The sequence below is a fragment of the Dama dama genome, chromosome 3, assembly GCF_033118175.1.
Source record: "Dama dama isolate Ldn47 chromosome 3, ASM3311817v1, whole genome shotgun sequence".
Taxonomy (NCBI): Eukaryota; Metazoa; Chordata; class Mammalia; order Artiodactyla; family Cervidae; genus Dama; species Dama dama.
This window is the reverse complement of record NC_083683.1, coordinates 63,627,246-63,641,047: the sequence shown is the minus strand read 5'-3', so window position 1 is coordinate 63,641,047 and position 13,802 is coordinate 63,627,246. Positions and strand designations below refer to the sequence as shown.

General features: G+C 38.8%; 1 protein-coding gene across 1 annotated transcript in view; it reads right to left on the bottom strand.

The window, feature by feature from the left end:
- Nucleotides 1-13,802, bottom strand: part of WIF1 (WNT inhibitory factor 1) — an 80,992-nt gene that overhangs the window by 24,936 nt on the left and 42,254 nt on the right. The window contains exon 3 of the mRNA XM_061123241.1: nucleotides 4,586-4,694. Coding sequence (XP_060979224.1) covers nucleotides 4,586-4,694 — 109 coding nt within the window. The remainder of the gene's footprint in view (nucleotides 1-4,585; nucleotides 4,695-13,802) is intronic.

Sequence of the window (13,802 nt, the reverse complement as noted above, 5' to 3'; positions counted from 1 at the left end):
CCTGGAGAAGGAAATGGCAACCCACTCCAGAATTCTTGCCTGGGAAATCCCATGGACAGAGAAGCCTGGTGGGCTACAGTCCATGGGGTCACAAAAGAGTCAGACACGACTGAGCCACTAAACAACAGCAAACAACAAATCTTTTGCTAAGAATGTGATTCTCAAAGGGAAGGACCCTATGGTATGTGTTTCTATAACCTCAGCACCTACTACATTGTCACAAACTAGGCACCGACAGTAACAAAGATATACCTTATGGGAGACACATCCATATGCCTTTATACACACAGACACACACTTGCACATATACATGTGCACACCTGCACAGAAAGAGACAGAAATACCCCTTAGGCAGTGGGAGACAGAGTAAAATATGAACAGTGTGCACTCAGAAAAAACACATGCATAAAGAAAAAGACCTCAAAGGGACAAACAAGCACAGGCTCTCTATTTCCAAGGAATAACAGAAACGTGAAAGTCACCATGGGCTTTTGCAGCAATAAGCCTATGAGCAGAGAGCCACTTTTACCTAAAGCTAGAGGCAAATGAGGCCAGATGTTGTGAATTCCATGCCATTGAGGTTGTATAATCGAGACCAGGGTAAATTACAGCAACTCAGAAAAGCTCAAGTAGATTGAACATCACTCACATGGCATTCGAGGACACTCTGATGTGCCACCAACTGCACATAAACTAACTCTTCTATAGACGTAAACAAGAAACTCATTCTGATTAAACGCTCTTCTACACTGAGACCGGCGGTGCTCACACAGTCTCAGCCTTGGTCATGCAAGCCACTGCCTCCCAACAAAGGAAGAAATGAGAAAGGCAGGCTAGGCCAGAGTTCATCCTCAATATCACATGATTATATGCTGCTCCATGAATATAAGGCATTCAACACAAGTAGTCATCCATGCTCCATGCTGTGCTGACAACCATTCATTCTCCCCGCAATACTTACTGAGCATCTACTCTGGGCCTCACTTTCTGCTCAGAACGGGGGTCACCGAGAAGAAGATGGTCCGCCCAGCATGAACACCTATTTGACAATTCCTACGCATTGGATTTCTGATGGTCTTGGTTGAGAAGCATTCCTGCTGCCTTGGTTTCATGGGATGACAGAGACAGTGTGTTCCAACAGGCCAAGCCTTGGCTTGATGGAAAATGTTTTTTGTTATCCAACTCGGGCATTTTACTGAACCACCCTGCAGTTTGTATTTCCTGTTTTTGTTCCCTTCTGACGCCAGAAGCCAGGCACTTCCTAACTGTTAAAGATCAAGAGTTTTCTATTTCATGCAATGCTTAGGCACATAGGAGTCTGTAGGATAAAAGAACACCTTAGCAGCTTGAGGATATTAAATAGGCCAGCGGAGTAACAAATGCTACCTGGATGCTTAGGAGCAAGACACACTGATTTGATTACTTTTTAATAATTCAAGTTACCCTCATGGCTCAGGCTGGGGGTACTGAGCTTAATGAGGCAATGAATAACTGCCCTGCAATGGACCAAAATTCCCATAAACTTCATGCACCTGCGTTTCTGCAAACAAATCCTACATCTGCTTCCGAAAGCCCATGTGGTAGGAGAGGAGGTTATCTGTGTAAAGTGTATGTGTGTGCGTATGCACACATATGCATGAGTCACCTCATCCCAGAAGGTTTGTTCTTTTTAGTCTTACCTTGTTTAATGCATCATCCACTTTCCCCTCGACATTTGATTTATAAAGATTCTAAATTATTAGTAAATGATGTTTTCTCTAAATGTAACCAATTGAAATATATTGTATATTCAAAACCTTACAGTTTCAACATCCCAAGAAGTAGATTTTCAGTAAGCTTTTTTTCCCCCACCAGACACAAAAAATTAATAAAGCTGGGAAGATTTTGGAGACAAGCATTTGATTAGAAATCCAAAGATACAAGATTAATTTTAAGTTGAACAGGTGTCACTGTGCAGTTAATTTAATTAATGCATTTTCAAAGGGTTAAATGAGTTTGCAGTTTTTTAATAACAGGAAAAGATGAAAGAGAAATTCAAAAATATAAAATGAAAATTGAGAGACACGTTGTATACTTCTTATTCCTGACTACTTCTTAAAAGAGCAAAAAATATCAAGAAAAATTTTATAGAAAATTATCTTTGACCAAAAGAGAACATCAACTGACAAGGCACAAGACTGAGTAATGTCCTATTCTAAGAATTTGGTGGTCATATTCTAAGAACTTTCTTGTCTCCATGATGCAGCAGTATGCAATAGTACAAGCATGATCATCTGAGCAGAATTGCGGTGTCCCTATATTTGGAAATGGATATCACATCCTTGGGGCTATAAACCTCAGTTAAGTGTATCTCCGGAACCCAAGGCCTTTTCCTTCATGGGAGCTTCCATCTCGATCAGAAGCAAATCCTCTGAGAGGGCTGTGAGTCATAGCAGCGGCATTGGGATGACCCACGAGAAACTCAGATTCACTCTTCCTGTCTATATCACATGGACACCTAAGCCAGAAGATTAGAAAAACTCTGTGCTTATTTAGTCCCCAACTCTTAGAGTGCTGGGATGTGTCAATACAGATACATCTGGAAGTAGTAGATAATCACAACCTGAAAACGGACTCTGTAAGGGTGCCTGATTTCCTGTTTCATCAATTTAAATGAGCTCCGTAGGGAGGAAACCATAGGCAAAATGAAAGGGCAACCTATGGACTAGGAGACAATATTCACAAATGATGTGACTGACAAGGGGCTAATCTCCAAAATATGCAAACGGTTCATACAGCTCAATATCAAAAAAACGAACCACCCAATCAGAAAATGGGCAGAAGATCCAAACAGATATTTCTCCAAAGAAGAGATGCAGACAGCCAACAGGCACATGAAAAGATGCTCAGTATCACTAATTATTAGAGAAACTCAAATCAAAACTAAAATGACATACCACCTCACATTGGTCAGAATGGCCATCGTTAAAAAGGCTACAAATAATGAACGCTGTCCATCACAAATGAAAGATAGTTTTGACCACACAGGATTTTAAACCCTCCTCAAAAAAAATAAAATGTAAATGATAAGTTGAAAAAAACTACAATCAACAAATACTTTACAGTGAGCTTTGCAAATTAATGAAAAGAACCACAAAAAATGAGTAAAACACACAGACATTTTACATTGTCTAACAGATACAAGAAAATAGACTCCTACCTCCATAGGCATTTAAAAAATCAAATCAAAAGAACATTGAGAAACCACTTTTCACTTTTTAAGCCAGCTAAACAGTTAACATGATTAATAACCCATGTTGATGAGACTGCAATAAGTCAGGCTCTCTGCCACACTGCTAGCCAAGGTACCAATGGGTGCAGCCTTTGCAGAAAGCAATTTGGGATTTTGGCAATTTGTTCTAAGAGCCTTTAAAAAAGTTCAAGTTCATATCTTGTGACACAATAATTTTACCTCTAAGAAACTATTTTAACAAAATAATGAGATGAACTTTAAGATTTTGCTACACACATTAATTCAATAAGAGTTTTCTGAATGCCCATTCTGTGCAGGGCCTTGTATTGACAGTCGTGAGGTATTGTCCATCTATTACCTTAAAAAAGGATGGTTACTGTGATGTTTTTAGTATACAAAACCTAAAAACAATCTAAGTAACATACAATAAGGAAACATAAATTATGGTATGTTCATAAAATAGAATATTATAAGGGCAATTAAGAACTTTTGGAAAAATCTGCAATGACATGGGAAAATGCTTATGTTAAAATATTAAAAGCCAGAAAAACATTATGTATAAACAATATATAGTATAACTACAATTATGTAAGAAAAATAGGCTCAAGGCAGAAGGAAATATTGCAACATGTTAACATAAGAGATCTCTGTATTTTTCTAAAAGTCATAAAACCTGGGCTCCAGTTTCAGCTCCACCACTCACTACTAATATATGACTTTGGGAAAGTCAGTTAAACCTCACAAGCCTAGATTTTCTAATTTGTAAAATGGAGATGTAATTCAAGCCTTGACTCTCTCCCAGAACATGAATTAGATAATGCATGAATTGGTGCTTTGTAAGCTGAAAAATTCTAAATACCTAACTGCATACTGTACTTTCTAACTAGAGAAGGATGACTAGATCTGAAAGACTGAACCCTTTTCTACCATTTTGCATGTCTCTTCTCTACTTCAAATTCCTATTAAATACAATGTTCATTTAGGGGAAGTTTTTCTTGATTTATCCCATTCCCTCTCAACCACTTAGTTTGTATCTTTGCCACATTTATATGCATTACATTAATTAGCACTTGTTGCCAAGTATATTTCATACGGTGACTTTCTTTTTTTAATCTGGAATCATTTATGAACTGAATTTTTAGGAAATTCTAAAACTTCCATTTCTTCACGCCTATCCTAATCTTTTGTCCAAAGGAAATTGGGACATAACAACTGATTTGCCCTAAAATCAACAGCTCTCTTCAAGAAAACATCCTGTAATCTCTCTGATGGATGACATCTGGATCTAAAATAGTATTCCCACCACTATTATATTTTAAGCATAAACCTTCCTCTGAGGCAAAGACCACCCACCTGACGCCTTGTGAGGCACTGTTCCCAGAAGAGGGACATTGACGGTTGGGTCTGCCATGATGCCTTTATCCAAGGAGCGCAAGGACAGGAATTCATAGAAGTATTCTGCCTACAACAAAAGGCATTGACCATCAGTACCATGGAAACCACAGAGAGTGGGAAGGCACTTCTCAATTCATCATCCCTCTGATGGAATACTGACATTTTTCACCATAGGAATTCTGGAACACACGACACCTAAAATATTGTGTAGGCATAACTCTCTCTTCTGGGTTTTAGAACTCTAGAATTAAGACTGCTTGGAGAGAAGTGATTCTTTCAAAACATTAATAACACATATCCAAGATATTTACAAGGTAGTCTTTTAGCTTAAAAGGATTGAGAAAAATGCTCTGAAGGAAATAGGTGATGTCAAAACAATCTTCAACTAGTCCTTATAAAACCCATCTGTTTCTTGGGTCATTCTTTAATTCTTTTCAAATGTGAAGTGAGGTTTTTTTTTATCAGAATTTGGAAAGACATAATAAATAAGTGATAGTGAAAGCAGAAACCTACGTACAAAAGAAGATATGAAAGTCCAAAATTTAATGATCTTGGTGTTAACATTTATTTTTCAGTATCATTCCCTTTGGAAGGTTTATATAACATCTCAATTTAATTATGGAGAGAAAAGTCTAAAAATGTAAAAACCACCTCTGCAATATGACAATGAGCCATAAAACTTTACATTGTAAACATTTTTCACTTTCCCACTGAGTCTAGTTGAGAAGATGATGCTTGTTACTTGAATGGCCACGAACTACTGAAAGTAGTAATGTATAATCTCACTGTAGAGCTTCGATGCTTAACTGATTCTCATCTGGGTTATTAAAAGGACTTGTAATGGAAACAATATACTCTTGCTTAGGAATAAAGAACAATCAATAAATCATACAGATACCAAAATGAGAGTTAGGCAGACTAAGTGGTTCTGCAGTTATCTGCAGAGATATCCAGAATTTGGATCGGTTAATTAAGCTGATTACATAAACATGGGCTAGGAAGAGGTTTTTAAAAAAAATACAGCCTTTCTTACATGCAGTATAAAAAATTTACATGCATTATGAAATTTATTTTCCAACATGGAAGATATGAGAGATACATGGTAGACACTGGCACAACTTTCTGCTGTAAGTCACAATATCAATGAATTACGCATTAAGAACTTCATGAGTAAGATAATGTAAAAGGTTAACCTTAGAAGGTAATCTGTAGGGATACTGTCTACACCTGTATCAAGTTGGAAAAGCACTTCAAGGTTTTACCAGGTCAAAAGGAGCACCTTCATTAACCAAAATTCCACTGCAACTGTTTCTTTGACTTGTGTCAGTGGTTCCATAAGACCACTGTGAAGGGTTCCCTGGGTGGGTAAAAATGTTGTGTGAATTAATTTTACTAAATTCATTCATTAGGAGGGCCTTGAGGATAAAGGCTCATCAAAGAGTTAATTCCTACCTTGTTTAAGGGAAGGCAGAAAATTGCAAGAAGTCTGATGAAAGGAGTATCATCAGGAAAGGTCATTCAATTGAATGAATTCCTTTGAAACCAAGACCATTAATTATGTCCCTTCAAGAAAATCAGTGATTATCAAAAATGGGCTACTTCTTAGATGGCATTTCATGAATTCAAGTGTTTTAAATGACTGCTACCAGCTGTACTTCCCTCTACACTTAACTAGATAATATCTATCATTTCACATTTTGTTCTAAAACATATCTTGGTTGGCATTATAAAGGAGTTGATGCTGTATGCCTTTATAATTAATAACTTTTGGTTATTTATATTACCAAGTACAGTAATAATAACTAGCAACAATAAAACAACAATCACTCATGAACTTCATACCACAAGCCAAGACTTACTCGAAATATTTGTATTTGTAGTACATTTAACATTGGAAAAGGGCTGGGTGAACAGAGTGCAAATATGTTGAAAATAAAACAATTCAGTTTTATTGAAAATAAAACAGTTTGAAGCTATATTGCTTCGAATACTACATGTTATCATCTGCTGCTCCATAATTATACCTTTGAGCTTTATCACGTTATACATTAAATCTATGTTTATGTGGATGATATGTTTTAAAATTGCATTTATAAAAACAAATATAATTTCAGCAAGTTTTAAAAATGATTTTTTGGGTTAATAAGAAAAAGGATGAAAGACAAGAGATGAAGATTAAAACAATGACTGCATAGGATTGATGGTAACTGATTTTTTGCCTTTTCTCTCTCTCCCAAATTTTCTACATGTGGTTCCACGCCTCTCATAGTGAAATAAATACACTTATTTAACAACAGACATAAATCATATACCCTGCTTTCAGTTCTGTGTGGCTGATGATAATCACCGGCTCTGCTTGTATAAATCTCTGATCATAGACGAAATATTCTTCTTAGGTTTTTATTTAGCATGGCTGCGCTCAGGTATTAGTGTATTCAAATCTCTTGTTCTTCTTCCTGAAAGTGTGCTTCAAGAAAACAACACTCAATGTTTAAGCAGCTTCTAAATGTCTCTTTCAGAAGCTTTTGATGATGTTCACCCAACGTAGGACAGAAAGAATTTCACCCAGTCCAAAAACGTAACTTCACAGAACCTTTGGGTCTCCTGTTATTATCGTTTCATAACAAACAAACACGACCTTTGCCGGTTCCTTTTAATCTTTTTTAAATTATCATTTGGCATGCTTCAAGTCTTAGTCATGGCATGTGGGGTCTTCGTTGCATTCTGCAGGATCTTTCCTTGCGGCGTGTGGTCTCTCTTGTGACGGGCAGGCTCAGTAGTTGCAGCACGTGGGATCTAGAACACACAGGCTCCGTGGTTGTGGCACACAGGCTTAGTTGCCCTGTGGTATGTGGGATTTTAGTTCCCTGACCAGGGATTGAACCCGAGCCCCCTGCATTGCAAGGCAGACTGTTAACCATTGGACCACCAGGAAAGTCCCTCCTGTTGTTGCTTTTTCAGTGTGATTACGTAAGGTGGGCTGGGAAGCATAAATGTGCTATATTCAGTCCCAGCGAGTTTATAATTAGCGTTGGCATGACCTCACTGCAAGATGTAGCTGGGTTTAATGGACTCATCTGGCCAACCAATACTCTGATCTAATCAATCACAAATTTCACAGTAGGGTGACCCTTTGATTTCTTTGAGAATCAGTAAACATCATGGCTTTTCTGCTGCAATTCTAAGACTGTATCACAAAGCAGGAACTGGTCAAAACAATTTCTTCTTTGGATTTTATCAGCAAAAGACAGTTGCCAGAGAAAACCATTTTTATTTGTTTGGCTTTCTTTTTAGAGATATTGATGCTCTAATCTCTAAAATAAACAATTTTCTTCATACATGGTATATTTGTTTTTAAAAGAAGTTTGTTTATGTCCACTGCCTTCTTAAAAACTCTAAGTTGAAAATCACTTAGAAATTGACCAATTCTTTGTCTGATAGTGGAACAGACTTCTTTCAAAGTTTCACTGTCATTATAAAGCAATCTACCCAAACCACCAATACCATATAAAGGTTTTTACAAATAAATTATCATCACCATGAGATCAAGATGAAATATATTCCTCATTTAAATTAAAAGCTTAAATACTTCCCTCAAAGTTATAGAAAATGGTTGATGAAATAAGTGATAGATTTATTAATGTTATAACTCCTAGATAGGACGTTCTGCTTTTACTTTATTTATAATAAAATAAATATTCTTAGTCCCAAACTCTCTCCTGGAAAAACTTATCTGGGGGCAAATAAAACCTAAATTCTATGCCAAAGGGAACAGAGAGCTAGCTTTAGAGTTTGGGAACAAGTCTTACAAATTTCAGATTTATTACTAAGATAAAAGGAGCCCAGAGTACGAACTGTAATAGGGAGGGGGCATGCTGGAGAGCATAAAACCTCTATTAGGAAAAAGTACATTTTGTTATACTAAGTGACACTAGTGGAAACTCAGGTAGAAGTAACTAGGGTGCTTATTTGGGAAACACATGAAAAGACTGCCTTGTACTCAAACAAAGAATGGGTCTATTCAGAAGAATAATTCACTTCTAAATTAAGTTGCTGAGAAATCTTGCTGGCCTGGTTTGCCACACAGTAAATTTTCTTTTCATAGAGAAGTATAAAAGACACCCAAATATTATCAAGAAAGGAGTACTGGAGCCCATTTAACTTGCTTCCAAGCAACTTGGCTGAATATTCAAGTTGTTCCTTCCAGAAGAGATGAAGACATCATTTAAGCAACAAATGGGACAACTCAGAAGGCCTTCACTCTGGCACTTTTTTTCTGGTAGACATAGAGAAAGGAAGCAGAGAATTGCATTAACCATTGGAGGGAATGGAGAGAATCCAGTATTTCTTTTTCACCTTTGAAGTTCTGAGTTTATGGTGTACACTTAATCTAATAAGCACAATAATTGCAGGAACCTCTGAGTTAAGAATCAAAGGTTCTTCATAAAACCATGGCTCTCAAACCCCTTTCAACTTCACGTATTATGATGTTGGCCTAAGCATTCATGGGAAAACACTAAAACAGTAAAGGCACCATATCTGTCCCCCCTAAAATTTCAAGTAATTAAAAAATACAGAATATAGTACGTAAAGTTTGAAATTTTACAAATAATTTTTGCTAAGTGTTTACTGTACTCCAGTCACTGTTCATTTAACTCTCACAACAAGCTACTACTATTATAGCATACAAGTATGTTCCGATGAGGCCCTGAGCGGGAGAATTACTAAAGGAATATAAAATAGCTCCTATACAGTATGTGAAAGGCAAGAAGAAATCTACTAAAATAAGAAAGGAAAATAGTTCAATGTTCAAGTTCCAAACAAAACGAATAAGCATGCCTGATGTTTAAAATAATCTGACGCCTGAATGTCTAGACCCCAAATTGCCAGATCTCACATTCTTTCTCAGCATTCTTCTTGTCACCTCTCTGCAAAATTTCATCCTTCAAATTCGCAACTTGTTATCCTTGGATTCTGTGACAGTCTGCTGATTCTTCTCCGACATCTTGCTTTTCCTGCATTTCCTTATTAAGGCTCCTATCAGCTCACAATCTCAGAAAAATCACTAGGACCCAAGCCTCAGCTCTTCAGTCTTTAGAGTCTGTCGTAAAACTCCTGCACTTTCACAGACTGAACTTTTTCCCCTGAGCAACGAGATGCTCGGTGTGAACAGTTCACACCACATCATGGCTCTGCTTGTACACACAGGGCCTCATTCATCACCCTCCCCAAACAGCTTCCCCACCTGATTTCTTAGTTTCTGTTGACAGTATTATCATTTTTTCATGAACTTCAGAGTTGCCATTTCTTGCCTCTCCCTATAGCCAGACACCAAAATCTTATCCTTTGTCTCTCCATAATATCTTCTGTCTCTTCCATTTCCATTGCTTCCATCTTAACTCAGACTTTGTTTTCTCAAGGTGGCATTAGTGTAAAATTTCTGAAATATCCTTCCTCCCTGCCTCTTTAATGCCATAACATAAGCTAATATATCTAACTGAAACATCACTTTTTTAAACATCACTTTTTTACTGAAGTATAATTTACACTATTGTGTTGTTCAGGTATACCATATAGTGATTCAGTATTTTTGCAGATTATATTCCATAACAGATTATTACAAGATAGTGGGTATAATTATCAGTGCTGTCCAGTATATCTTTGTTGCTCATCTATTTTATATATAGTAATTTATATTTCTTAATCCTATACTCCTAATTTTTTCTTGGGGATGGTCTTGATCCTTGTCTCCTGTACAATGTCATGAACCTCCGTCCATGGTTCATCAGGCACTCTGTCTATCAGATCTAGTTCCTTAAATCTATTTCTCACTTCCACTGTATAATCATAAGGGATTTGATTTTGGTCATACCTGAATGGTCTAGTGGTTTTCCCCACTTTCTTCAATTTAAGTCTGAATTTGGCAATAAGGAGTTCATGATCTGACTATACCAAGGCCTTTGACTGTGTGGATCACAATAAACTGTGGAAAATTCTGAAAGAGATGGGAATACCAGACCACCTGACCTGCCTCTTGAGAAATCTGTATGCAGATCAGGAAGCAACAGTTAGAACTGGACACAGAACAACAGACTGGTTCCAAATAGGAAAAGGAGTATGTCAGGGCTGTATATTGTCACTCTGCTTATTTAACTTATATGCAGAGTTCATCATGAGAAATGCTGGACTGGAGGAAGCACAAGCTGGAATCAAGATTGCCGGGAGAAATAGCAATAACCTCAGATATGCAGATGACACCACCCTATGGCAGAAAGTGAAGAAGAACTAAAGAGCCTCTTGATGAAAGTGAAACAGGAGAGTGAAAAAGTTGGCTTAAAGCTCAACATTCAGAAAACTAAGATCTTGGCATCCGGTCCCATCACTTCATGGCAAATAGATGGGGAAACAGTGGAAAGAGTGGCTGACTTTATTTTGGGGGGCTCCAAAATCACTGCAGATGGTGACTGCAGCCATGAAATTAAAAGACGCTTTCTCCTTAGAAGGAAAGTTATGACCAACCTAGACAGCATATTAAAAAGCAGAGACATTACTTTGTCAACAAAGGTCCGTCTAGTCAAGGCTATGGTTTTTCCAGTAGTCATGTATGGATGTGAGAGTGGGACTATAAAGAAAGCTGAGCACCAAAGAATTGATGCTTTTGAACTGTGGTGTTGGAGAAGACTCTTGAGAGTCCCTTGGACAGCAAGGAGATCCAACCAGTCCATCCTAAAGGACATCAGTCCTGGGTGTTCATTCGAAGGATTAACGTTGAAGCTGAAACTCCAATATTTTGGCCACCTGATATGAAGAACTGACTCATTTGAAAAGACCCTGATGTTGGGAAAGATTGAAGGCAGGAGGAGAAGGGGACAACAGAGGATGAGATGGTTGGATGGCATCACCAACTCAGTGGACATGAGTTTGAGTAAACTCCGGGAGTTGGTGATGGACAGGGAGGCCTGGCGTGTTGTGGTTCATGGGGTCACAGGGAGTCGGACACGACTGAGCAACTGAACTGAACTGATACTCCTAATTTGCCTTTCCCTAATTCCCTCTGCCTTCTAGTAATCACAAGTTTGTTTTCTCTATCTGTGAGTCTGTTTCGGTTTTGAAGATAAATTTTCCCTGATGGCTCAGACAGTAAAGAATCTGCCTACAATGCAGGAAACCCGAGTTTGATCCCTGGGTTGGGAAGATCCTCTGGAGAAGGAAATGGCAAACCACCCCAGTACTTTTGTCTGGAGAATTCCATGGACAGAGGAGTCTTGAGGGCTACAGTCCATGGGGTCACAAAGAGTTAGATATGACTGAGTGACTAACAGCACTTGTTTGTATTATTTTTTCAGATTCCAGAGGTAAGTGGTATCATATAGCATTTTTCTTTTCTTCTCACTTCACTAAGCATAATATTTTCTAGATCCATCCATGTTGCTGCAGATGGCAGTATTTCTTTCTTTTTTATGGTGGAGTAATATTCCATTGTGTTAGTTGCGCTTTGTGACCCCCATGAGCTGTAGCCCACCAGGCTCCTCTGTCTATGGAATTCTCCAGGCAAGAATACTGAAATGGGTTGGCCATTCCCTTCTTCAGGGGATCTTCTCAACCCAGGGATCAAACCTGGGTCTCCTGCATTGCAGGCAAATTCTTTACCATCTGAGCCACCAACGAAGCCCTGGATTTAGAAAAGGCAGAGGAACCAGAGATCAAGTTGCCAATATCTGTTGGATCTTAGAAAAAGCAAGGGAATTCCAGAAAAACATCTACTTCTGCTTCGTTGACTACACTAAAGCCTTTGACTGTGTGGATCACAACAAACTGTGGAATATTCTTCAAGAGATGGGAATACCAGACCACCTTACCTGTCTCCTGTGAAACCTGTATCCAAGTCAAGAAGCAACAGTTAGAACTGGACATGGAACAGTGAACTGGTTCAAAATTGGGAAAGGAGTACATCACAGCTGTATAGTGTCATCCTGCTTATTTAACTGCTATACAGAGTCCATCATGTGAAATGCCAGGCTAGATAAATCACAAGTTAGCATCAAAATTGCCGGAAGAAATATCAACAACCTCAGATATGCAGATGATACCACTCTAATGGTAGAAAGTGAAGAGGAACTAAAGAGCCTCTTGTTGAAGGTGAAAGAGGAGAGTAAAAACCTGGCTTAAAACCCAACATTCAAAAAACGAAGATTATGGAATCTGGTCCCATACTTCATGGTAAATAGATGGGGAAAAATGGAAACAGTGACAGACTTTATTTTCTTGGGCTCCAAAATCACTGTGGATGGAAACTGCAGCCAGGAAATTAAAAGATGCTTCCTCCTTGGAAGAAAAGCTATGACAAACCTAGACAGTATATTAAAAAGCAGAGACATCATTTTGCCAACAACGGTCTGTATAGTCAAAGCTACAGTTTACCAGTAGTCTTGTACAGATGTGAGGGTTGGACCATAAGGAAGGCTGAGCACTAAAGAAGTGATGCTTTCAAACCGTGGTGCTTGAGAAGACTCTTGAGAGTCCCTTGGACTGCAAGGAGATCAAACCAGTCAATCCTAAAGGAAATCAATCCTGAACATTCATTGGAAGGACTGATGCTAAAGCTAAAGTTCCAGTACTTTGGCCTCCTTATGAGAAAAGCAGATTCACTGGAAAGGACCTTGATGCTGGGAAAGATTGAGGGCGGGAGGAGAAGGGGGTGACAGAGGGCGAGATGGTGGGATGGCATCACCGAGTCAACGGACATGCTGCTGCTGCTGCTGCTGCTAAGTCACTTCAGTCGTGTCCGACCCTGTGCGACCCCATAGACGGCAGCCCACCAGGCTCCCCCGTCCCTGGGATTCTCCAGGCAAGAACACTGGAGTGGGTTGCCATTTCCTTCTCCAATGCATGAGAGTGAAAAGTGAGAGTGAAGTTGCTCAGTTGTGTCTGACCTTTCGCGACCCCATGGACTGCAGCCCACCAGGCTCCTCCGTCCGTGGGATTTTCCAGGCAAGAGGACTGGGGTGGGGTGCCATTTTCTTCTCCAGTCGATGGACATGAGTTTGAGCAAACGCCGGGAAACAGTGAAGGACAGGGAGACCTGCCGTGCTGCAGTCCATGGGGCCACAAAGAGTCGGACATGGCCGAGCAACTGGGCAACAAGAGTGTGCTGTTGTATGATGTACCACACCTT